This window comes from Papio anubis, chromosome 9, assembly GCF_008728515.1.
Source record: "Papio anubis isolate 15944 chromosome 9, Panubis1.0, whole genome shotgun sequence".
NCBI classification, from domain to species: domain Eukaryota; kingdom Metazoa; phylum Chordata; class Mammalia; order Primates; family Cercopithecidae; genus Papio; species Papio anubis.
In genome coordinates, this window is record NC_044984.1 from 21447464 (window position 1) to 21475320 (window position 27857).

Sequence of the window (27857 nt, forward strand, 5' to 3'; positions counted from 1 at the left end):
TGTCAGCCAACCAACAGAAGTATTAACCATAAAGGGGACAAAAGACTATTATCCTCTGAGACAAAGGGAAGAAAGTACAGATGGATCTAGGTAAGCTTGTAGACTATACCCACAATAAGGGATTACCCACTGTTCTGCTTGACCAGCTCCACACATCACAAAGAACTAACTTCCCCCATTTCTAAAGAGCACGTACAGAGCAATAAAAGATCAACAACCCAGTAGAAAAAATAGGCAAAGGATATGATCAGACAAGTCACAGAAATGGAAATACAGCTGTCTTTAACCACATCAAAAGATGATCAACCTCATTCACACTAAGAGAAATACAAACTAAAATATTTTTACTTATCAGGCTGGCAAAGATCAAAAGGTTTGAACACAGAATTCGTGAGGTACTGTCATACTTTGCTGGTAGGAGTGTAGAAAAATCTCTACAGAGAACAACTTGACAACATATACCAAAATTTTAAATGCCTTAAATCCCTTTTAAGCTAGCAATTCTATTTCTTAGAATTTATCCCACAGAGGTACACAATGGCATATATCAGCAGCATTAGTGTAGCAAAAGCTTGGAAACAAGCTAAATATCTATTAATATGGAACTAACTAAATTTATGGTAAAGCAACACAATGTAGCACTAAATAGAATAAAGCAGTTCTCCATGCACTGATAAGGAATAACTTCCAAGATATACCTTTCTACTGCAGATATATGGCATTCTTCAGCAAAAAAAAAAAAAAAAAAAAAAAAAGGACAGAATTTATATAAGTATATGTCTATATATGTGCACATTATTTCTAGAAGTATATACAAGAAATAGTAACAGTGGTCACTAGAAAGAGCAGAGGAAAGGCTGGGAGAGAGAAGCTGACTCATTTTGTACCTTTTGAATTTTGAACCATGCATGATACTACCTATTTTAAATGCATTATTTTAAAATTCAAAAACATCAAAAATTAATATTCAAATGGCAATAACTTTATGTTCATTCAAATTGCAGAATCCTAGATTTGCTTCCAGGAATTTTAACCTACAGAAGTACTTTCACATAAGCCCCACCCCCACCAAAAATATAGTCATTCAGCAGGAAAGTGACTGAATAAATCATGTGCCCCTATAAAGAATGGAGTCGATTATACATACTGTCATGAGAAGATATTAATTACACAATAACTGAAAAAACAAGTAGCAGAATATATAAAGTAGGATTATATTTGTTTCTAAAAATGCAATATAGATATACAAGTATTTTTTTAAGGGGATGAAGAAAAGATTAACATAAACCAAAGAACTGACAGCAATTATCTCTGTAGAAGGGACTGATCGGGTGTAGGGAATAGAGTACAGTGTTGTAAGAAGAAAGTAAGGGGTTTTCAAGTTATACTTGAGTGTTTGAATCTTTTTTAATGGGGAGCATTCAAGTATTACTTGCATAATTTTTAAAATCACAACAATAAAGAAATGAAACTTAATAAGGAAAAACTTAGGGAGAATAGAGGTTCTTGCTTAATTACTAATTTAATTTTCATTCCATTTCAATATTCAAGGCATGATGGAAATACCGTCTAATTTATCTAAAGTTGCTTTATATGAAGTAAAATACTGTTAGGATTTATAAAAACATTCAAAATCATTCAAAAGCCAAATATACTTAAGGGTTTTGGCTCAACTGCCAAAAGTAGCACATGATTTTTTAAGTGACAAATTTAAAGCACTCTACAGTTTTGTCCCACTATAACAGTTTTGCTATACTGTGCCTTTTTGTTGTTGTGCAACTGTTCATTCTAAATAAAGATCTGATAGTCCACAAACTGCATTAAACAAACAAAAAAGACTTTAGAAAAAAGGAAAAGGCATCAGCCAGGCAGGGTGGTGCGTGCCTGCAGTCCCAGCTACTCAGGAAGCTAAAGCAAGAGGACTGCTTGAAGTCAGGAGTTCAAGGCGGCTGCATTCAGGCCTGAGTGACAGAGCAAGACCCAGTCTCTCAAACAAGTAAATAAAGGACAAGAAACAAAAAGAAAAAGGCTGGAGTGTGTATTTTGCCAACATTGGATGATTTCCATTCTAGCACAGGAGAATCTCGGTTCACTTAGTCTTATTTAATTAAAAGGACATTTTATTACTCAGCAATTAAATGAATGCCTTATAACTTTGTTAAAGAACATCAGGGATTTTAATGGAGATCTTCCCCAGTAAAGTAAAGCATTCTCTTTACCTACTCATTAGCTAAATTACCTCGAGGAAGTTATTAATCTTATTTAAATTGGCTTCTTCCTCTGAAAAGTGGGATTGTTAAGTGAGCATTACATGATATAACGCATGTAGAGACCTAGCAAAATGTATGTACGTAGGAAATATTCATTAAATATTTATTTTCCTCTCCCTGTTCCCTCAAAGGTTCCTAGAAAAACACAAGACGACAATGCAGTTTAGCCAAACAATTGGTAACACACATTAATATTGAGATATATTTCCATTAATACTTCCCTTATTCAGAACCCCATCTTACTCTAGAGATTCCTGCAAGACTAATCATCTTTAAGTATTACTTGGTCTTCGCTGGGTTCCTACACTCCTGACATCATATATAGTGGAAATTCTCTCAATCAATGCAACCAGGACCAATACTTGATCAGTTAATCAAATAACTTGGTTAAATTAGATGATCACTAAAAATAATACAAACTGTAAACATTTTAAGATAAAACATATAAACAAACATTCATTCCTGTCTTTTAATTCAAGGCTAAGACTTCTTATTTGCGTAAAAGTCAACTGTTTAGTCATCTTTTTTGCATAAGCCACATTCATCTCTGATTTCCAGTTTGGGATGCTTTAAAAAGCATGAACAAAGAATACTCTATTTTTTACAATCTTTTCTCCACCTAATTCAAGACTAATTTTTAGTGACCATTTTCATGTCTTTACATTCACTAATCCTCTATTTTTTACAATCTTTTCTCCACCTAATTCAAGAGCAATTTTTAGTGACCATTTCCATGTCTTTACATTCACTGATTTATATAAGCTTTAAATAAAATATAGTAACAAATACAGTTGACATAAGCAGATTTGGGAATAAACACAACTGCCTCTTGGTAAAGTATATCAGCCAACTGATGGGAAACTCCAGGCACACTAGGGTAGTCTTACCCAGAGGAGTATTTATGAATACGCTTTATGGAAGGAATGCAGAGCACTGAGGATTGCAATGAGTCAGTTAATGGAAGTTGTTAAGAGAGCTTCAACTGTACAGACTTCTCCTCCTAATTTTTGGACTATTCAATAATCTGTATCCCCCTTTCCTAGCCAGATTTATTTCCCACTTCTGTTCAACAAGAATCCTCCTTCCGATTACATATGAATGAAATTCATTCAACTGAAATACATTCAATTACATCGATACATACCCTATTTCTTCTTTTGCTTTTATCAAGTTTGTGCTAGTCACCTGAAAATTTTTTCTTCCTTTTTCTCTCTGCCTTTGGAAATTCTACCATCCTCCAGGCCCAGGATAAAGGTTTCTCATGACTAGCCCACACTTCATTATCTCCCTCTTCTATGAACTTAGTCTATATCAAGCATTTTTCCCTTTATCATATTGTAATCCTTCATTATCCCCCTTTTCCTGCATTAATTTTTCCCCTTTCTACGGGATTATTCCTATTAGCACACAAATAGTTTCTGTATCTTTTCATTTATTTTTTAAGTACTAAAACTACTTCTTAAATACCACACTATTTTTCCTCCCCCCTTCATAGCCATACACCTTGAAACAGTTGCCTATTCATGCTCTTTCTACTTCCTCACTTCCCATGTACTTTAATTCTCTTTAAATCACTACAGGATGGGATTCCATCCTCATCATGCCTCTTGTCACACCCCCATGTTGTCCAATCCAATAATTTTTCTGTCTTCTTACTTGACCCCAGTAACATCTGACAGTTGAGCTTCCTCTTTAAAGAAACTTCCTCTTTTGCCTTCTAAGACATTATGTTCCCCATTTTTCTCCCACCCACTGGCTCACAATCTCAGTTTCCTTCCCCTAGTCCTCCTCCTCTAATAAACCTCTTAATAACAAGTTTTTTCAAGGATTCATCCTGTTTCTCTCCCTTCCCCTAAGTCACGGGTTTGCAAAAAAGACAGAACCAACTCCTAAAGAAGCTTTAGAAATTTCTAGCAGTGTTTTTGTGGAAAACAATAATTGCATTAAGTGAAGAAGGGCCAGAAATGCTAGGTATTCTTCAATGCAAGTGAGTTCCCAACAATGAAGACTTTTACCATGTCATGATTTTCAAATGTCCCACTAGACAATCACATGGGTAAGAAACCTACCTAGAAGGCCGGGTGCGGTGGGCCATGCCTGTAATCCCCGCACTTTGGGAGGCCAAGACGGGTAGATCACCTGAGGTCAGGTGTTCAAGACCAGTCTGTCCAACATGGTGAAACCCTGCCTCTACAAAAATACAAAAAATTAGCCAGGCATGGTGGTGTACCGGTAGTCCTAGCTACTCAGGAGGCTGAGGCAGGAAGATCGCTTGAACCTGGGAGGCGGAGGTTACAGTGAGCTGAGACAGCGCCATTGCATTCCGACCTGGGCAACAAGAGCAAAGCTCTGTCTCAAAAAAAAAAAAAAGAGAAAAAAAAGAAACCTACCTAGAACCTCAGTTTTACAGATAAAAGTATTACAATCGGGTTTCAGTGTACATAATTGTCAAGAACTACAACCATCATGTAAATCAAGAGGCAACCCTGCTTTTTCCCACGAGTTGACTATTTTGAAAAATCAGATAACCAGTGGCAATGATGAGATGCCAAAACTACACAACTGTCTCGCTCTGTTTGAGAAGCAGTTATATTCACATGATTTTCACATAGGTGCTGCACTGCCTATTCCGTGTCCCAGCTTTATTTTCTCCATATGGGGCACTTCTCAACATCCAGCATACTATATCTTTTATTTACTTACCTTATTTGTGAACTCTCTCCTCCCACTAAAATGTAAGTTCCATGACTCAAGTTTTTATAATTTATTGCTATAGACCCAGTATCCAGTACAGTGTCTAATACATACAAAGGTCAAATAAATATTCATTGATCCAGTATACTATATCTTTTACTTAATTACCTTATTTATGAACTCTCTTCTCCCACTAAAATGTAAGTTCCATGACTGAAGTTCTTTTAAATTTACTGCCATAGCCCCAGCATCCAGTAGTGTCTAATACATACAAAGGCTGAATAAATATTCATTGATTCATCTGATTACCTCATGTTTTCTATTATGGTCATGAAAAAGTACTTCCATATTAACATAGTAACAACAGGCCGGGCACGGTGGCTCACACTTGTAATCCCAGCACTTTGGGAGACCCAGGCAGGTGGATCATCTGAGGTCAGGAGTTTGAAACCGGCCTGGCCAACATGGCAAAACCCCATCTCTACTAAAAAATACAAAAATTAGCAGGGCGTGGTGGCGAGCGCCTGTAATCCCAGCTACTCTGGAGGCTGAGACAGGAGAATCACTTGAACCCAGGAGACGGAGGCTGCAGTGAGCCAAGATCACACCACTGCACTCCAGCCTGGGTGAAAGAGCAAGACTGTCTCAAAAAAATAATAATTATAACAACAACAACAACTTCTATTTCTCTGTCATAGTTAGACCATGGTACTGGTTTGTTTTTAATTGTAAGGATACACAGGATATATTAACTAAAAAATATCATGCCAGGATAGAAAGGGTAAAATACTGGCTATCTAAAGGGAGTCCTGGGTCTCACAGGACTTGAGAAACACTGGCTCGTGTCCTCATTTTTACTCAGACCTTTTTTTTTTTTGAATGCCACAGTCATAAATCACTTCCTTAACATCTCCAATTAAAGGCCCTACAGACATCACAAACCTAACATGCTGAAATGGAAAATGATCCACCTCAATCTTTACCATCTCCATGGAGTTTCAGAAAACCCAATACTTCAGAAAGCTAGGAGTGATCTTTTAATCTATCTTCAAAATACACGTGGAATTCATCCACTTGTCTGCATTATCAAATCCATCACCTTGGCCCATATCACCTGTTATTTGAACTATTACAGAATCTCCTAACTGCCTGATTTCTACTCTTTCCCCTTTAATCTATTCTCCATATAACAATAGTGCTCATCTTAACAAGGGCTTTTCAATGAATTTAGGGTAAAATTCAAACTGTCAATCATGGCCTTAGTCCTTGCAAGACTGGCTCTTTGATTAACTCTCCAACTTTATCTTATACTACTCTTCCCTTCACTGACTATGTGCCAGCCACAGGCATCTTCCTTCACTTCCTAAAACACACCAAATCTCGACATGAGATATCCGGGTTACCTTCTGTCCACCCACTCCCCTACACACACACATATGCTCTCTCAGCAGCAGGCTCCTTCTCATCCAGCAGATCCTGGGTTTGACAAACACTTTTCTCAGGGGCCTCCCCTGATAACTCAACCTAAAGTAGGTGTTCCCTGTTGTTCTCTTTCTATTGTTCTCTTTCATGGCACCCATCCCAATTTGTAACTATATATTCAATAATTTATTTACCTTTTTATTTAAATAATTTTAAATAAATTTAAAATTTATTTACCTTATTTACCTTTAAATTTATCTGTCTCTCTTACTAAAATATAAGCTGCATTAAGAGCAGGAACCAAGTCTGTCTTACTCACCATGTTTATCCATTGGCTAGACCAGTGACTAGCCCAGAGCCTGGCAAACAGCCGACACTCAATTTGTTCAAAGAAGGAAGTAGTAAGTAACCTGTGAATCAGCCCCTTCATCACCAGCAAAATCCACGTAACTATCAAGGCCTGACAATTTTAACCTAAGAAATGTCCCACAAATCTTCCTGTTCAAATCCATTCCTATGCACATTCCCACATATTACCTGGATAATTTTACCACCTTCTTAACTGATCTCCCTGCCTCACTTCCCATCTGTCTAGTCCATCAATAGCATCCCCATTCAGGCCATCCTATAAAGAAACAAACTAATACAAACATGATCTTATTTTATTTCTGCTTTAAAAACTCCCCTGGCCAGGTGTGGTGGCTCAGGTCCATAATCCCAGCACTTGGGGAGGCTGAAGCGGGAGAGGCAGGAGGATGGCTTGAGGCCGGGAGTTGGAGGCTGCAGTGAGCTGCATTCCAGCCTGGGCAACAGAATAAAACTTGTCTTTAAAAAAGAAAGAAAGGAAAAAAAAAAAAAAGCTTCCTTGTCTCTCCTTATAAATACTACAGAAAAGGAGGTTTTTACAGAAAATAGGGCTTTCCAGCCTCATCCTTAACAAGCTCCACTACCCACATATCTCATACCCTTTCCTCCAGACACATACCAAACTAAGGCAGTTTCCTGAACTTACTATATATCCCATCCTATGCCTGCCTTTGATGTTCCCTTTGCCCGGTAAAATCCTGGGTGTCCTTCAAGGCCCATTTCAAATGTCACTTTCACAGCAAGCCTTTCTCAACCTTCAGAGACAATTGTTTCCATATTCTAATACAATACTCATCACTTTGTCTGGTGAGGCTGTATTAGCAGAGCAGTTAAGAGAACAAACTGTCAGGCTATGGAGGTTTGCAAGCTATGTAACCTCAAGCAAATTATTTACCCTTCCTGGGCCTCAGTTACCTCAACCGTAACATGGGACAATAACAATACTCCTATAGTAGGACTGTTGCGAAAACTAAGAATTTAAAAGTACTTAGCACAGATCAGGCAATTATTACATTCAACATGTTACCTATTAATTATTAAATAGGCTGTGTGGGTCGATGTCTGAACTACCGGAAAGCAAACACTATGCTTCAGTTATTTGTGGATTCCTATTACCTAACATCTGGCACAACAGCACTCAAAAACTTTCTCCAATGAAGTGATTAAGAATCACCATGACAATGAGGAGGGGCAGTGAACTGCAATTATTAGGTTAGAGAACACTTAGGAAACATCAGGAATATTGAGATGAAATCGGGCTATATATTATGATATATCTATCCATCAACTCTAAGCACTAATAGCCCAAATGATTACTGCTCTAATGCTCTGGCTCATCACGCCAATTTTTATTACAATCTTCACTTGGCTTCTTTCAGACTCTGGGTTATTACCTTCCCGGCCCTAGGCCTTTACTAATTTGCATGACTTTTAAACTAATCATTAGACTTAAAAAGCAATTTTGCAATTTAAGTCCATGGCAATTAATTGACTTCCTACCTCAAGGCGCTAAATTACTCTGAAACACCTCATCAGACCTACCAGTCTATGCAAGAGCAGGAAGTGTTACAGTTGTGTTTTAGAACATGCATGGCAGATTCACAAAATGTTAGGCATGTGGGACGCACTGTGGGACTCCAAGTGTCCATAAAGGGATTCATGCACCTTCTTAAACATGATGTCCACCACTCTGGCCATCCCTTCCAAGGGTGTGTGTGTGTGTGTGTGTGTGTGTGTGTGTTTCAGTGGCTGTGGGGTCACACTTTGAGATCTCCTGAGTGGCAGGTGGCCTGTTAATGAGTCCTGACATCAGAGTCACCCCGGCATTCGTGTGTGTGTGTGTGTGTGTGTGTGTGTGTCGGTGGCTGCGCGGCCACGCCTTGGGATCTCCTGAGTGGCAGGTGGCCTGTTAATGAGTCCTGACATCAGGGTCACCCCCGCATGCAGAACAGTACAAGCCTCCCCGCGCAGCGGACTGTGCCGCGGACGCCTGCAAGCCGTGCACCCATCGCACGCACTGAAGTCTCGGCGGTCATCCCTCGTGGGACAGCTGGACAATCACGGCCGACGGGAGGGCAGTCGAGGGGGGAATAGGCTGAGGGGCTGGGGGCGAGGTGGGTAGATCCTTCACAGGGCTTGGCGCTCCCTGTGTTTTGAGGGGCAGGACCCCGCACCAACCTCCACGAAGGCATCAGTCAGGTCACTTGCACGGTCCATCACTGGCAAATGGCGCCCAGCCACGATTTTCACCTTCAGCTTCCCAGGCATGGTCTCGGTTTCGGCCTCTTCTTGGGCTCCTGCAGAAACAAACAAACGAGTCTGCGCCGAGCGCGAGGCCGGCGGGAGAGGGGCGGAGGCGCGCGGGGTAACTGACAGCGAAGCGGCGCGCGGGGGCGCGCGCGGGCGCCCGGCAGTCGCGCCGCAGGTCGCCACTCACTCAGGCAGGAGGAAGGGTGATGTCCCACGCGGGTGCTGAGACCTCATTCCGGAGAGGCGGCCGGAGGAAGGGCTTTGATGGGTTCTTCTGCCCCGGCCCCACAGGGCTGGGACGAGAAGCAAAACCCAGTCAGCATCCCATTGAGCCTCTGCCGCCGCTGCTTGTTTCTCTTCCCCCGCCCTCAAAAATGGCGGCTCTCAGGGCACTGAAGAAAGCATCGATCGTTCGGCGCTCTGCCCACTTGGCGGGGCGAAACTAAACTCGCCGAGGAAAGATAAGGGGCGGGGCTAACTTTGAGAAAGCTGGAGGGCAGGGAAATGGGCCGAGTCCTGCATCATCCACCGAGTCGAGGCTGTGCATAGGTGCGGCGCTGCTTCCCTGGAGGGAAATGCTCCATCTTGCGGGCTGAAGCGCGAGTGCGGCTCTGTGACTTAGCTTCCGGCCGCGGCCTTCCCAGCTGCTAACGCCGCTTTTCGGATGGGCTGTGACAGATGGAGTAGCAGCGAAGACTGCTAGAAGAGCGTTTTCAGTCGGCGTTTAGTGACCCCTTTAGTGATTCGTAAAACCAAATTAGCTGGTTTCTACTTGGAAGGGGTACAGTTGCGTGTGGTGGTTTCAGTTTTCTATGAAATAGAGTTAGATGGCGGGGCGCAGTGGCTCACGTCTGTAATCCCAGCACTTTGGGATGCGAGGCGGGCGGATCACCTGAGGTCAGGAGTTCCAGACCAGCCTGGACAACATGGCGAAACCCCGACTCTACTAAAATTGCAAAAATTAGCTGGGCGTCATGGCAACTGCCTCTAATTCCAGCTACTCAGGAAGCTGAGGCAGGAAAATCGCTTGAACCTGGGAGGCGGAGGTTGCAGTGAGCCGAGATCACTCCTCTGTCTCCAGGAAAAAAAAGAAAAGAAAGAAAAGGAGATACCAGGCACATCTCGAATAGTGAAATAAATATTATTTGGTGAAATGTTGTATTCAGTCATAGGCACTTGTATTGTTTACTGGGTCACAGATATTACTGTGGGCGGGGTGGGGGAGGTCACCTTGAAATCCAAAGTCGCCTCTTGAAATAAAGTTTCTGCTGGTGGGTGCGGTGGCTCAGACTTGTAATCCCAGCACTGTGGGAGGCTGAGGCAGGAGGATTGATTGAGGCCAGGAGTTGGAGACCAGCCACATGGAGAAGGGGCAACATAGTAAGACCCCTTCTCTACAAGAAATGCAAAAATTAGCTGGCCCAGTGGTTCGTCTGTGGTCTCAGCTACCTAGGAAGCTGAGGTGGGAGAATCTGGGAGAATTGCTTGAGCCCAGGAGTTTGAGGCTGCAGTGAGCTGTCATCTCACCACTGCATCCCAACCTGGGCAACAGAGTGAAACCCTGTCTCTTAAAAGAAACTTTTTTAATTAAAAAAAATGGTTTGCCCTGCACTCTTAGATCGTCACAGTGTTTTTCTTAAGCATCCGCAAGCCTAAAGATAAGACCTACAGTAGTAGCAGAAGTTCAGTACTTCCTACCATGGAAAGTATAGTCAACCACAAGAAATGAACCCGGAGAGCATTAAACATCTTGAAGCATTGACTCAACTAGACATAGAGTAAGGTGTTATCTACAGGCTCAGACTACATTAGGGAAATGGAGGCACACACAGGATATAACATAAACCAGTACTTACCAAATATCAAAATCAGCATTAACAGTGTACCCAGTATCAACAAAATCAGAGCTCATGTCGGCTGAAAGATTATAACCTTTCATTCCTAAGTGAAGATATCTGTATGATCTTTTTAACTTCAAAAATACTCAATAGAGTAGATTAAATACTCCAAACAGTAGTGATCCCGAATTATCTTTTCATGACAAAAATTCCTTCTATGACAAGAATATTGTTCACATAAGTGAGAAGTTGAACTCCTACAGAGAAAACGACTTCCTCAAAATAAAAATCTAAAAAAATCGCTTGCTCTTTGGACTAGAGAAACTTTTATCAATTCGAACTATGTCAAAGGATAGGGGTCGTAGGTCCCATGCAAATTTCCTTAGGTCCACCTGCAGCTTTTTCTGGAGTCTGACTCTACCCTTAAAATACCCTTGCCAAAATTCTGAAGGTTGGCTACACTGTGTGATCAAGGTTATTTATTTATTTTGAGACAAGGTCTCTGTCACCCAGCCTGGAGTGCAGTGACAGGATCATAGCTCACTACAGCCTCAATCTTCTGGGCCAAGCGATCCTCCCCTCAGCCCACCAAGTTCCTGGGACTACATGCACACACCACCATGCTCTGCTAGTTTTTTTAATTTTTTGTAGAGATGGAGTCTCCCTGTATTGTGCAGGCTGGTCTCAATCCTGGCTTAAGCCATCCTCCTGCCTTGGCCTCACAAAGTGCTGGGATTACAGGCATGAGCCATCTTGCCCGGCATGATCAGTGTTGTTTGTTGTTTTTGGTGGTAGGGTTGAAATGGTTTTTGTGATAAAATCGAAGTATTACCATATTACCAACTCATTTTTAAAAATATGAAATGTATAAAGAAAAAAACTAGAAAAATGAAGTTTAGCACCAATATTAATGGGAAAGTAATGCATTGCGTTACAAAATGTAATGTAAAAAAAATTTGCAAATTGCACAATTAGAGGTTAGCAATCTCAGCCTCCTAATTAGGTACTTGTACATACTTGTTGCCTTAGGCTTCATCAACAAGAGATTATAATTAAGATGCTTCCTGAAAACTATTTTTAGTAGACTTAAGCCTGACTTCAGTTGAACTGTTTCCTAATAATTGTTCTCGTTTGTTTTAATTAATGCTGGGAACAGTGCTAACTTTCCTGACAAATCTACCATAATGTGACTCGTCATTACCTTCTTTAGCTTCATACCCTGCCACTCTTTTTGCATTTTAAATTAACAATAACAAGAGTTAACATGTATTATTGGCTTGCTGCATGCTAGCTACTGAATTCAGTTTCACAGCTTTTAAGGCTCCCTAAAATCCTGAGGTAGGAATTATCAGCCTTCATTTTATAAATGAGAAAATTGTGGGTTTTCAAAGCTGTGGTGATTACCCAAGGTCACAAAGCTGCTAATGATAGAGGCAGGTTTTAAATCTAGACAATGTGATTCCAAGAACCCACCTCTTTAAAGATTACATGTAGTTTTCCAAAAAACTATACTTTTCCTTCTTCCTGGAGTATCTCTCTCATAGTCATCCTACCAAACACGTATGAATTCATAACTCAGTTCAAAAGTCAATCCTCTGTTTCTTTTTAGAGCGTATAAATCTTTTGCCTTTTACAGAAGTCACTTCTATGTCTTCTCTGATCTCCTTCCTAATAAATATGCTCTTCACTCTCACCTATGCTACTACTAAATCTAATACATTGATTATTATACTTTCCATGCAATAATTATGTATCCATCTCTCCCCCCCACCCACTAAACCACGAGCACTCTGAGGGAAGGGATTGCTTCTTACTCATCTCTCAATTCTCAGTTCTTTGCCTTGTGCTCTTCATGTGATCAACAAATTATTGTGGAATTAAATTAACAGTTAATATGCATGCTATTACTACTTGGATCGCTCTTCTTTACTGGCTTCCTAAAATGTTCCTGTTAATCTTTCCCATCCTTTCAAGGTTAAATTTCTCAAGGGTTGTCAGTACTTAATGCCCTCTCCTCACTTCCTAAGCACTCCAAAAACTATTAATATCTGGATTTAGCCACCACCATTCTACAAAAGCAGCTTTCACTAATGCCATCAATAATCTCTGGTTGCTAAATGCAATGGACACTTTTTAGTTTTAAGTTTTTGTTTTTGAGATGGGGTCTTGCTATGTTGCCCAGACTGGTCTCAAACCCTTGGGCTCACGCAGTCCTTCTGCCTCAGCCTCCCAGGTTGCTGAGACTACAGGCACGTGCTACCATGCCTGGCTTCAGTTTTTTATTTACATGACTCTCAGTAGCATTTGATGCTGTTGACCACGCTCTCCTTAAAATAATCTTCCTTTTGGTATTCAGAAACCAAGCTTCTCTTACCTATTCTGGTTTATACATCTGTCTTCTCAGCCTACTCCCTGTCCTTAACTATTAAATATGTGTTTTTCTCAGGTTCAGTTTTTGTCTCTATTCTCTTCCAACTGTACTCTCTCCCTAGGTGATCTCATCCATGCTCATAATTTTAATTTCCATCTGTTTAGCCAAGGACTCTCGAATCGTTATCTTTAGTCTATAACTCACTTCTGGGATCTTGACCCATATATGCAACTGCCAAGTTACTATTTCCATTTGTAGTATCAAAGTGACCTCAAATGTCAAGATGTCCAAAACTGACCTGATTTTCTTTGCCTTTCCCATAACCACAACAACCACAATGACAACAACAACAACAAAAGATCTGGTGGTCTTCTACTAAACAGCAACACCAACTACATAGTCAATTGCTCAAGCCAGAAACTCACTGATTTTAAGTTTGAAGGTGGGCTGGGATTAGAAGTATAATTATACAAATGACAACTTGGGCTCTGTTCAGTTACTTTTGCTTTGATTTTTTTTTCCTTTGGGACAGGGTCCCACTCTGTTACCAAGGCTAAAGTGCAGTGGCAAGATCACAGTTCACTGCAGCCTCAATCTCCCAGGCTCCCAGCCTCAATCCTCCCAGGAAGATCCTCCAGCCTTAGCCTCCTGAGTAGCTGAGACTCTAGGCGCACACCACCACGTCTGGCTAATTTTTATATTTTGGTAGAGATGAGGCCTCCCCATGTTGCCTAGGCTGATCTGAAACTCTTGGGCTCAAGTGATACGCCTGCCTCATCCTCCCAAAGTGCTAGGAATGCATGTGTGAGCCACCGTGTGGCCCACTTTTGCTTTGATTAAGGAGTAAAAATGAGGTAAGTAGGCATCTAGGTAAACTCATCATCTTATTAGTTCCCTTATATCTCATGAGGGCATACCTAATGTACCATGGGCATAAGGACCACATCAAGTAAAATATTCTCTAAATTGGAAGCTTATTACAGTGAAAGACATTGCTTTTTTTAGGAGTTTTGCTCTTGTTGCCCAGGCTGGAGTGCAATGGCGCGATCTCTGCTCACTGCCACCTCTGCCTCCCAGGTTCAAGTGATTCTCCTGCCTCAGCCTCCCAAGTAACTGGGATTACAGGCACCTGCCACCACACCCAGCTAATTTTTGTATTTTTAGTAGAGACGGGGTTTCACCATGTTGGTCAGGCTAATCTCAAACTCCTGACCTCAGGTGATCCACCCAACTTGGCCTCCCAAAGTGCTGGGATTACAGGCGTGAGCCACCACACCCGGCCCACATTGCTTTTTATCAGTGCCTATCAATGCACTCAGTGAGTCATGGTACTGAGATATAAATAGGCAGACACTTCCTTATTGTGTTAGCACCAAAACAAGTTCCCCTTATTCATGCTGGTACTGCAAAGCCTGCAGGTTTTCCATTTATGTCTACATAAGGGCTTTGTGGAAACTCTAGTCTGAACTGACACTTATCTTTGACTCTTCCTCACCCCTGACCAATTACTCCTGTACTCGCAGCACTTTGGGAGGCCATGGCGGGTGGATCGCTTGAGATCAGGGGTTCAAGACCATCTTGACCAACATGGCAAAACCCCGTCTCTACTAAAAATACAAAAATTAGCCAGACATGGTGGTAGGCACCTGTAATCCCAGCTACTCGGGAGGTTGAGGCACGAGAATCATTTGAGCTCAGGAGGTGGAGGCTGCAGTTAGCTGAGATTGCACCACTGCACTCCAGCCTGGAAAACAGAGTGAGACTGTCTCAAAAAAACTTAAAAATAAAATTAAAATTAAACGCTATGGCTTCTCCACCTTGTGTTAGCTTGTCACCTAGTGCTAGATTGTTCCATTTTAATTTAACATTATCTACAAACTTAAGGAGGTCCCAGTTCACCTCAGTTCATGGGATCCAGGTTGTATTCCTGACTCGTAAAATTTTTAACCCCAAAATTTTAATCCAACACTACATATTTTCTCTTATGCACACCCCTTTCCCTTTGCCCATTAGATGGCACTAATAATTAGAGTTTTTATAGTCCTATAAGCCATTATCTTCACAGAGGCACTAACTGTAACGTTAATTAGATTAATTAAATTGACATGTAATTTCCCAACCCACTTGTTAACTTCCAGTCTTTCCCTGTTGTTAGAGGAGCAATCTAATAACATACCCAATGTACCTTGAAAAGAAAAGCTAGATATATTTGCTAAATCTGTAAAGACTAGGATACCGTGACCCTTCAGCTGAACTCGCTATGCACTAGCGTCATTTAAAGGAGTGCTGACAAGTGGGCAGTTACAAATTACTGCAACTGATGGGAAGAGCAAGTGAGCTGAATCCATGGCTAGTGTCCCTATACAGCCCACACAATATGGCACCTATCCAGTTTGTTCCAGACAGCTGCAGAAGAGAATTCTAAACTTGCTACAGGTTGTGTTGCTTCCCACAGAGGGAGTAGCTTCACACATTACAGGTCACACATCATGCAGGCAGCTCCTGCAGTTCAGATGAGGTGAAGTGGAAATTTTAGCTCTAGGTAGCAATACTTATGGGAAATATATTAGAATGAGAAAAATCAATACAGGTCTTCTAATTCTAAAGCTATTGGGGCTTTAGTATCTTTAATACTAAAGATTCATACCCTGGAACTTTAGTCATTACTTCTGCCCCTTGTGGCTTGGTTACTGGGCCCTCAGTGTCTTGCCTCATATTTGAGCAAATAAACCTACAATCCCCAGCTAAAGGAGATTTGCTCAAACATCCCCTGATACATACTGCCTAGCTTGAAAGTCTTCAGTGGCTGTCTACTGCTATTAAGATAAAAACCAGAATTTCCAGGATAGACCATAAGACTCTATGATCTGGTCCCTATCTACTTTATTAGCTTTATTTCACAGGACTCTCCAACTGCCCTATTCCAACTATATTGGTCTTATTTCAATTGCATAAAAACCACCATATTCCATTTCTTAATCATTGACGTTGGGATAACTGGATAGCTAGATGAAAAAATGAAAAATTGAATGTTACTCATAATATTTGGAACTTATATCACAGAAAAAGAGTTAATATATAAAGGGCTGATATATAAAGAGCTTCTAAAAGAGCTAAAAATCCTTTTGAAAGATAGACAAGAAATATAAACAGGTGAGTCACAGAAAAAGAAAGTCAAATGGTCCTTTACCATGTAAAGAGATGCCATAATAAAAGAGATGCAAATTGATCTTATCACGTTGTATATTTTTTGCATATTAGGTACAAATCCAAACATTTGACAACATACTCTGTTGAAAAGGCTGTGGAGAAATACACACCCTCATATGTTTCAGCTCAGCATGCAAATGATACAACCCCTATAGAGGAGAATTTGCCAATATCTAGCACAATTAGGTATGGATTTGTGCCTGATCCAATAATTCTACTTCCAGGAATCTATCCCAAAGAAACACCAGCAAAAACACAAAAAGTTGTGTGCACAGGGATATTATTGGCAGCACTCTTTGACATAGCAAAAAGACTAGGAACAATGCATATGCCTACCATAAAAAGATTGGTTGAATAAACTGTGATTTTGCATATTTGAATAATATTCAGCCATAAAATAAATATCTACATATGACTATGGTGTAATCGCCAGGGTTTACTAGGTAAACATTAAAAAACAAGCATGTTTAGAGAAAAAAAAAAGCATCTTTTATCTAAGAAAGGAGTGGACAAATAATATAGAGAAATCTACTTGTATGTATTATTTTTAGATGAATGATAAACAAAAATGGTTATCTATGGAAGGCAGAGAGGACAGAGGGAGTAAAAAAGTAATGAAGCTAAACTTTTCTAAATGTACCTTGTTTTATCATATGTATCAAACATATTTGGAAGCATGTAAGTGATTTATATCATTTGATATGGTTTGGATTTGTGTCCCTGCCCAGATCTCATGATGAATTGTAATCCCCAGTATTGGAGGAGGGGTCTGGTGAGAGGTGATGGGATCATGGGGGCAGCTTTCCCCCATGCTGATCTCATGATAGTGAATGAGTTCTCATGAGATCTGGTTGTTTAAAAGTGTGTGGCACCACCCTACCTTCGCTCTCTTCCTCCTTCTCTGATCATGTGAGGCATGCCTCCTTTCTCTTTGCCTTCTACCATGATTGAAAGTTTCCTAAGACCTCCCCAGCCATGCTTCCTGTACAGCCTGCATAACCATGAGCCAATTAAACCTCTTTTCTTTATAAATTACCCAGTTGCAGATAGTTCTTTATGGCAATGCAAGAACAGACTAATACATCATTATAAAGTAAAGTAAATGAAAATAAAATTTTAATTGAAAATAAAATTTTAATTGAAAACAAAATGAAATAAACTTAACAAGGTAGAGATATGGAAAATTAACCATACAGAAAAGAATTATTTTAAGTTATTTTACAATATAGGAATTTATCTGTACATCCCTACTGGGAAATAGCCTAAGGACAAAAGTAACTACAAAAAAAACCTTAAACTGTTTTTTTAATCATACTGCTAGTAATAATACCAGTATTATATATCTGTAATTGTGTGTGTGTGTGTGTATATATATATGTATGTATGTATACATATAGAGAAAGAGTGTTCACACAATTATTTCAGTCTCATCAGGAACCAAGATTTTCAGGGTTAGAAAAAAAGAGATACCATATACAAATTAAATAAATACAGTCATCCTAATTCACGGTTAGAAATAACATTATGAACAGTATGAATTTATAATATATTTTCTCTTTTCTTTTTCTTTTTTTCTCCTTTTGTGGCCGGTCTTGCCTTGTCACCCAGACTGGAGTACAGTAGTGCAGTGGTGCAATCACAGCTTACTGCAGTTTCAACCTTCTGGGCTCAAGTGATCCTCCCAGCTCAGCCTCCCAAGTAGCTGGAACAACAGACACACACCACCACACCCAGGTAACTTTAAAAAAAAATGGGATCTTACCATGTTGCCCAGGCTGGTATGGAACTCCTGGGCTCAAGCAATCCTCCTGCCTCTGCCTCCCAGAGTGCTGGGATTATAGGCATGATGTTTTATTTATGTATTTAAGTTTTTTCTAACGGTATTCATGGAAATGTCTTAGAAATATTTACCAACAAATAAATGAATTCACCCAGTGATGAGATTGTGGCCTCTACAATAAATGCTATTTCCTACATAAAAGAACCAAGACATGTCTGTAGAGAAAAGGCTAATTGGAAGACTAGAGCAAGATGAGTTGATTATACTGGAAAGCAAGGAATCTATCCAAGACTAATAGGGTCACAACAAAGGAACACAGGAGCCAATAAAAGAGGCTCCCAGTGTCCAGAGATGGAGCAATTTGAGCATCAAGAAGATCAATAGCTGCAATGAATTGGAACATGTCAAATTTGCAATAATCCAGAGTTCATAATGATATTAACAACAACTACTACTACAGATATTATTGGGGGAACCCACCCCCAATATTTCAATGTAGGTTCTTTCTATTTTCCATAAGTGTTGGCCAGCTGAGAAATAAAGAGAGACAGTACAAAGAGGGCAATTTGACAGCTGGGCCGCCGGGGGTGACATCACATATCGGTAGGACCATGATGCCCACCTGAGCCTCAAAACCAGCAAGTTTTTATTAAGGATTTCAAAAGGGAAGGGGGTGTAAGAACAGGGAGTAGGTACAAAGATCACATGCTTCAAAGGACAAAAAGCAGAACTACTAATAAGGTTCTAACAAAGATCACGTGCTTTTGAAGGAACAGGACAAAGGGCAAAAGCAGAACTAATAAGGATCCAACAAAGATCTCAAGGCAAAGGGCAAAAGCAGAACTACTGATAAGGGTCTATGTTCAGCGGTGCACATATTGCCTTGATAAACGTCTTAAATAACAGAAAACAGCGTTTGAGAGCAGAGAACCAGTCTGACGACAAATTTACCAGGGCGGAGTTTCTCCCCACCCTAGTAAGCCTAAGGGTACTGCAGGAGACCAGGGCGTATCTCAGTCCTTATCTCAACCACATAAGACAGACATTGCCAGAGCGGCCATTTATACACCTCCCCCCAGGAATGCATTCCTTTCCCAGGGTATTAATATTAATATTCCTTGCTTGGAAAAGAATTTAGTGATATCTTCCCTACTTGCATGTCCATTTATAGGCTCTTTGCAAGAAGAAAAATACGGCTCTTTTTGTCGGACCCCTAGGCAGTCAGACCTTATTCCCTAAAAATCTCCCCTTGTTCCTTAAAAATCACTGTTATTGGCCGGGCGCGGTGGCTCAAGCCTGTAATCCCAGCACTTTGGGAGGCCGAGACGGGCGGATCACAAGGTCAGGAGATTGAGACCATCCTGGTTAACACGGTGAAACCCCGTCTCTACTAAAAAAATACAAAAAACTAGCCGGGCGAGGTGGCAGGTGCCTGTAGTCCCAGCTACTCGGGAGGCTGAGCCAGGAGAATGGTGTAAACCCGGGAGGCGGAGCTTGCAGTGAGCTGAGATCTGGCCACTGCACTCCAGCCTGGGCGACAGAGCTAGACTCCGTCTCAAAAAAAAAAAAAAAAAATCACTGTTATTCTGTTCTTTTCAAGGTGCACTGATTTCATATTGTTCAAACATACATGTTTTACAGTCAATTTGTACAGTTAACACAATTATCACAGTGGTCCTGAGGTGACATACATCCTCAGCTTACGAAGATAACAGGATTAAGAGATTAAAGACAAGCGTAAAAAATTATAAAAGAATTATTTGGGAACTGATAAATGTCCATATTAAAATGAAATCTTCACAATTTATGTTCCTCTGCTGCGGCTCCAGCCAGTCCTTCCGTTTAGAGTCCCTGACTTCCCACAACAAGAAATGACCAACAAGCCAGGCATAGTGGCTCATGCCTGTAATCCCAGCACTTTAGGAGGCCGAGACAGGCGGATCACGAGGTCAGGAGATTGAGACCATCCTGGCTAACATGGTGAAACCGCGTCTCTACCAAAAATACAAAAATACTAGCCAGGCATGGTGGCGGGTACCTGTAGTCCCAGCTACTCGAGAGGCTGAGGCAGGAGAATGGCATGAACCTGGGAGGCGGAGCTTGCAGTGAGCTGAAATCACACCACTGCACTCCAGCCTGGGTGACAGAGCGAGACACCATCTCAAAAAAAAAAAAAAAAAAAGAAATGACCAACAAAACTTATTGATCCCTTTGGAGAATGCTGGGAAACCAATAGGTTATTCTAAAAACAGAAACAACAAAAAGAATGAATCAAGTGTTTATCTTGCCCTTCCTGGAAGAACTGCACCTCAGGGTAACCTAAGGAAATAGTTGATGAGAGAAAGTTTTTCTATATAGAAATATTGTACTTAATAAATGAGGAAGAATTGGTAAAATTAAAATATCACCTGTCTGCAACCCCTAATGAAATCTTGGGTTCAGCCAATGGTGATTAGTGGTTGTTGACATCACAGAAACAGAACCAAGCTTATGTGTCTCCTGATTTGATACAATAGTACAAACACAATACTTCCCATGAAGTATTCCTGCTGTAAAAAAAAAAAAATTGAAACTGAATTGAATCAAATCTCATACCTATTTGCCAATTTTATAAAAAATACAGTAGACAGAGGAGCATGTTAAATAACACCATTGGGATGCAATCAGGAAGATCTAAAATGAAGACAATTCTGTAAACAAATTCATGTTTCTTCAACAAATACATTGCAAGAAAAATAAAGAATTGGATAAAAGTTTTATATTTTAAAAGATTTAAGACATAATTCAACCAAAGGCAATGTTTGAATCCTGATTGGATCCTTCTGTTAACAAACCATAAGATTTGTTTTCTGAGACAATCAGGGAAATTTTAATCTTGCCTGGGTATATGATAATATTTATTGTTAAGTTTTTAGGCGTAGCATCTGTGTTGTAAAGTGACAATTGTGGCCACAGGAAAAGTACCTAAAAGCAGCCTCTAGTTGCTAAGAGGAATTCCAAGCTAATAGCCAGCGAGGAAATGGTACCTCAGTTCGACAACCACAAGGGACTGAATTGTGGTAAGTGTACCACTGAACTTGGAAGCAGATTTTTTTCTCCAGAGCCACCAGGTAAAACCCAGTCTGACTAACACCTGACTTAAGCTTGTAATACCCTAAGCAGATGACCCAGTCACACCATGCCAGACTATTAAAATAGTTGGTGGGTTATAGGATGGGAGAGAAACAGGTGATTGTGTAATGACTTCTCCCTTTGAGAATCAGCATACTGAAATTACACTGTTAAATTAGGTGCTGTGGTCTGAATGTGTCCCCCCAAAAATCATATGTTGAAACTTAATCTCTGATGTGATAATATTAAGAGAAGGGGCCATTGTAGTGATGTGGAACCCTCACAAATGGGATTAGTACCCCTATAAAAGAGGCCCCCAACAACTATCTTGCCCTTCCACCTCATGTGCACAGTGAGAAGGTATCATTCCATGAACCAGGAAGCAGGCCCTCACTAGACATCAAATCTGCCAGTGCCTTGAGGCTTCCCAGCCTCCAGAACCATAATAAATAAATATCATTTACAAGTTACCCAGTTTATGATATTTTGTTATATCAGCTGAATGGAGTGAGACATAGAGCATTACAAAGACTCACAACAAAAGAAAAATAGGAATAAAATGTCATGTGTTCCTGACTTGTGTTTGAGTCATATTCAACAGTAGCAGGCCAAGCACAGTCCCACTCAATTCAACACTGTCATGAATAAAAACTTCTCGTAGCTAGCACATATGTCATTTCTAAGTATGTGTCTTACTATGTAAAAAACGTATAAGCCTATGTTAAACTTCAGGTTTTCTCTTCTTCTTCTTCTTCTTCTTCTTAAACAGAGCCTATCTCTGTTACCCAGGCTAGAGTACAGTGGTGTGATCTCGGCTCACTGCAACCTCTGCCTCCCAGGTTCAAGTAATTCTCCTACCTCAGCCTCACCCGAATAGCCGTGATTACAGGCCTGCACCACCACACCCAGCTAATTTTTGTATTTTTAGAGACAGGGTGTCACCACGTTGGCCAGGTTGGTTTTGAACTCCTGATCTCAGGTAATCCGCCTCAGCCTCCTAAAGTGCTGGGATTACAGGCGTACACCACCACACCCAGCTAACTTTTGTATTTTTAGAGACAGGGTATCACCACGTTGGCCAGGTTGGTTTTGAACTCCTGATCTCAGGTAATCCACCTCGGCCTCCTAAAGTGCTGGGATTACAGGCGTACACCACCACACCCAGCTAATTTTTGTATTTTTAGAGACAGGCGTCACCACTTTGGCCAGGTTGGTCTTGAACTCCTCACCTCAGGTAATCCTCCTCGGCCTCCTAAAGTGCTGGGATTACAGGCGTGAGCCACTGTGCCCGGCCCAGAATTTCTTAATTACTTTACCCTCTCTTGTTTTATTGCTTCATTTGCTTCTCTGAAGAAAGCAGGTTTCTCATTACTGTCAAGGTAACTGCTTCCCCCTGCAGTGTTCATGGGATTCTTAGAAAAAAGCCCACTCTGTGTCCTTTATGTTTTTATTTTTTCTTAACAGGAAGGCAAATTTGGTTGCATTTTAAGCTTAGTAATCATCATTTTAAACATAATTGTAGTATAAACACACAATCCAAACCCTCTTTGACTGAGAAATCACATTTATTTATTCACTCAACAAATGTCTGTTGAGCTCCAACTGTGTATCTTTAAGTAAAGTTCTGAGGATACAAAAAACGAGATCCCAGTCAAAGGAACTTACCACCTAGAGGTAGAGATGGGCTCATAACCAGGAAATGCAATGCAACACAGCGAGTGCTGAGTAAAAGGCAAGAACAGGAAATTGTGGGAACATTTGGGAAGAGCATCTAATATAATTTGAGGGGACCAGGAAAGGCATTCCAGAGGAAGTGTATTAGTTTCCCATTGCTGCTGTAACAAATTACCAGAAATTTAATGACTTAAAATAACACAAATGTATTAACTTGCAGCTCTGGACATTGAAAGTCCAAGATCAAGGTGTCAGCAGGGCTGCATTCTTTCTGGAGGCTGTAAGCAATAGTGTGTTCTTTGCCTTTTCTGACTTCCAGAGGCTGCCTACATTCCTCATGGCCCCCTGCCAGCAATGGCATCACTCTGACCTCTCTGCTTCCATCATCGTATCTTCTCTCTCACTCTGATCTCCCTGTCTCACTCTTGTAAGGGCCTTTGTAATTACAATGGGTCCATTCAGATAATACAAGGATAACTTTCCTATCTCAAATTCTGAACCTAATCACAACTGCGAAATCATTTTACCGTGTTAGGTAACAGGTTCCAGGGATTGGGATGTGAATGCCTTAGGGGAGCCACTAATCCACCTACTGCAGGAAGTAACCACAGCAGGGGAATGGAGAGTTTTCCAAGGAGGGGAAATGTAGAAAAGCATAAAAAGACTTAGGGGAAGGGAACTGTGAAACTTTATAGCTTAGTGACTGACGTGGTTTGGATGTGTGTCCACTCCAAATCTCATGCTGAAGTGTGATCCCTAATGTTGGAGATGGACCTAGGGGGAGGCATTTGGGTTATGGGAGCAGATCCCTCATGAATGTCTTGGTGCTGTCCTCATGGTAGTGACTGCGTTCTCTATGAGTTCACGTGAGAGCTGGTTGTTTTTAAAAGAGCATGGCATGACACTTATCTCTCTTTCTGTCTCTTGCTCCCTCTCTTGCCATATGGTATGGCAGCTCCCTCTCTGCCTTCCACCATGATTGTGAGCTTCCTGAGGTCTCACTAGAAGCTGTGCAGATGTTGATACCATGCTTGCACAACCTGCAGAATTGTAAGCCAAATAAATTTCTTTCTAAAATAAATTCCCAACCTCAGGTAACCCTTTATAGCAATGCCTTTGGCTATAAAATAATATAGAAATAATATAATAGCATCTATATCACCTCATCATATAGAATAAAATAATACATGGGAAGCTCTAAGAACATTATGTGTTCATTCTGTGTCTGTACATAATGTTAGCCATGGCAATAACAAATAGAGGAAAAAGAGGAAATCCAAAATAGAGACTGAAATAGAAAGCAGGGACCAGAACAAGATTGATCTTGGTGAGGTCTCGTTGAATTAACCTGAGGGGAATACTTTGATGAATTTTAAGCAGGAATGTGGCATGATTACTTACGTATTTTATTTGACTGGCTGCCTGGCTAAATGGAAAACAGATTGAGGGAGACAAGACTGGAGGTAGGAGAAGGGCTAGGACAAGAGTGAAGTGAGGACAGCACTTGCTTTTTGTGCACACCTTAAGGAGGCACAAAACTATTTGGGTATCAAGATAAATGAAATTTTAATGCAATATTTTACAAAATCAAATTAACACAAAAATCAATGATGAACAACTTAGGAAAATTTAAATAAAGCAGGATTATTAGGGAGTTCATTGAAAGGAAGTTCTAATAATCCAAGTCAGAGATGATGAGAACCTAAAGCAGAGGGGTAGCACTGGATACGAAGATAGTCGGATAGACTAAGGAAACCTATGGAAGGAGTTGGGTAAGGAGAGGGGCTGGTAATATCTTTTACTGAGAGAGTTACACAAAAGCAGGAAGAAGTTTACCTGGCAGCATGGGCAGAATGTGTCAAGGAGGAAATTCAGTTCTATTTTGTGCATATTGAGCTTAAGAAGCCTCTGATTCATTCAGCTGGAGATTCTAGTCAGCAGTTGAAATATATAACCACAATGAAGCAAAACCTGTAACCTATAAACATCTCCAGCTTTTCTATTTCTTATATGTTAACCTCTAAATTTCTTCACTAATGTTTTCTTCCCAGTTCCTGACTGGTTCTTTGGGAGGAAAGAAAAGGATCTTAAAGGACCTAAGTCCTTGGGGTATAGAAGCAAAAGTTGGGAGCTAATTTTTGGAAGGGAGAGGACAAGAGAGTGTCAGGCATGAGTTAAAGTGACTGATCTTCCCTTTGTCCCTGAACCATTTCCAGATCATTACATTTTTACTGTCATTGTTTCTTTATGTTCATAACATCAGCTGTGTCAACCTCTAATCTCTATCGGTGCTGTCACTTACTGACAATGTGGCCATTTTCTCTTTCTCATCAAAGACTTTGACCCCTTGGATGTGCCACACACTACATCGTAAAATTGCCTAAACTCTTTCACTCTTACATCATACGTTCAAACATGCCTCTCTAGGACTTTAATGTTCCAACTCTTCCCTCAATTATTCCTATTATATTGGTTCCTTGAGCTCATATACACTTAATAGAGCTGGGCGCAGTGGCCGGTAATCCCAGAACTTTGGGAGGCCGAAGTGGGCGGATCACCTGAGGTCAGGGGTTCGAGACCAGCTTGGCCAACATGGTGAAATCCTGTTTCTACTAAAAATACAAAAATTAGCTGGGTGTGGTGGCAGGTGCCTATAATCCCAGCTACTGTGGAGGCTGAGGCAGGATAATTGCTTGAACCCGGTAGGCGGAGGTTGCAGTGAGTCATCTCACCATTGCACACCAGCCTGGGCAACCAGAGCCAAGAGCAAGACTCCATCTCAAAAAAGAAAAAAAAAAAAAATACTTAATGGCCCTTGATCCCCTTGACTGGATGTCTATCAGCACCTTTCCGCCTTACCTCCCACCCCTATTCAGATAACACTAAAGTTACCTGTCTTTTCAACCATTTTTGTGCCAATATCCTCACTTTCCATGCTGTATCTGAAACAACCATCATTTGGGGGTCTGATAGATCCCCAAATCTGAAAGCATAAGAGCAGTTTGTGCACTGTACAAAAGCACCCAGCAAAGGGGACAAATGGAAAAAAAAACTAAAGCTTTGTTCAGAGTCCTGGGGTAGATCTGTCCTGAGCAGGTACCTTCCTCTAATTTGCCCCAAAGTTTAGGGCAAAGGTTTACAAACTACGGACCCCACAGACCAATCAACCTGCTGCCTATTTTTGTATGGCCCACAAGCTAAGAATTGTTTTTATGTTTTTAAACAGTTGAAAAAAATCAGTGAAAGAGTAATGTTTTGTGACATAAAATGTCATGCCACAAAATTCAGATTTCAGTGAATATAAGTGTTACTGGAACACAGCCATGCTCATTTGTTTATATATTATCTATAGCTGATTTTATACTACAAAGGCAGAGTTGAATAGCTGTGATTGAAACTGTATAGCCTGCAAATCCTAAAATATGTACTATCTGGCTCTTTACAGGAGAAGTTTGCCTACTTCTGGTCTAGCAGGTTTATTGTCTACTTTCTCTGTACTAATACCTGGGCTCTTAAATATTTGCTAGAGAAAATCCATCAATCATATAGATTGGTGCCACAATACATTCATAATTTCTAACCCCACCTGGCAAGTCAACATTACCTGGAAACCCTCTAATTTTCCTCGTTAGCTCTCTCTCCTCATTTCTTCAGCCTTTCACGTTTCCTACTCTTCTAAGCCTCCGAAACACTTCACCCCCTCATTTCAAAAGATGCTTCACTCCTACTTCAAAGTGAAAATAGAAACTATCAGATTGACACTCCTTCAGTTCCTGCTACTGCACCTACAAATTTGCCCACAACTGCCTTCATCCTTTATTTACTACCTCTTGTTTCAGAAGTGGGAACTTTTCACTCATTTAAAGCAATTTCTTTAACCAGTGCCATGAGTCAACTTGACTGGTTAATTGATACCCAAATAGCTGATAAAACATTTCTGGGTGTGTCTGCGAAGGTGAAAAGAGATTAGCATTTGGCTCAGCAGACTCAGTAAAGATTATCCACCCTTGCCAATGTAAGCAGGCACCATCCAATCCCTTGAGGGCCCAGATAGAACAAAAAGGCAAAGAAAAGGCAAATTCTCCCTGTCTTGTGTAGCCGAAACAACCATCATCCCCTGCCTTGGCATATCAGAGTTCCAGGCTCTCAGGACTCATACCAGCAACCCCGATACACATACCCTACTTGTCCCCGGCTTTTAGGCTTTTGAACTGAGAGTTACAGTGTTGGCTCCCCTGATTCTCAGGCTTTTAGATTCAGACTGAATTACACTATTAGCTTTCTTGGTTTTCCAGCTTGCAAAACAGCATATCATTCTACTTCTTGTCCTCCATAATCACATGAGCCAATTCCCATAATAAATCCTCTCATATGTCTATCTTTCTATGTATCCTATTAGTTGTAATTCTCTAGAGAACCTTAACTAATACAGATTTTATTAACAAGAGTGATTCTAGATAAATAAAATTTTAAAAATGAGTTTTCTGAATTGGTTTTGGGGTTTCTGGAACTGGCTCTTTAATCTGTTTAGATCTAAAAATGCTAAGGATCTCATTTCCATAGTAAAGAAAGCACTAATAGTCCATGTTCTGAACTATTTATAGAAATATGCAAAATATCTGCATTGGATACTCCTAATCAACCCCTTACAAGAGGCAAGGAGGTGAGTAACTCTGTATGTGATAGTTTCAAATATTGTTGTAAAACTGAAAAATATAATGATGTTGATTGGTTGCTACTAATGCCACTGGATAAAGTAATGAAAGAAAATGATGAGCTCAGGAATTTAAATTCCTGGGTCAAGCACAGCGTAAATGACCTAAGAGCTTCTAGGTGTGCCATAAGGGACAGGCTTATTTCCTATAGTGTAG

General features: G+C 40.6%; 1 protein-coding gene and 1 pseudogene across 17 annotated transcripts in view; one reads left to right on the forward strand and one right to left on the reverse strand.

Moving 5' to 3' along the window:
• C2CD5 (C2 calcium dependent domain containing 5) overlaps positions 1-9658 on the reverse strand; it is a 94993-nt gene extending 85335 nt beyond the window's left edge. For 13 of the 17 annotated variants that reach the window (XM_009180369.4, XM_009180368.4, XM_009180365.4 and 10 more), the window contains exons 1-2: positions 9190-9658; positions 8931-9049 (exon numbers count right to left, since the gene is read on the reverse strand). In XM_009180369.4, coding sequence (XP_009178633.1) covers positions 8931-9020 — 90 coding nt within the window. In that variant the 5' untranslated portion in view covers positions 9021-9049; positions 9190-9658. The remainder of the gene's footprint in view (positions 1-8930; positions 9050-9189) is intronic. The other 4 variants (XM_003906105.5, XM_003906106.5, XM_003906107.5 and 1 more) reach the window with 1 other exon arrangement.
• Positions 9659-14060: 4402 nt separating this feature from the next.
• The window catches only part of LOC101013123, a 41282-nt pseudogene continuing 27485 nt past the window's right edge, over positions 14061-27857 (forward strand).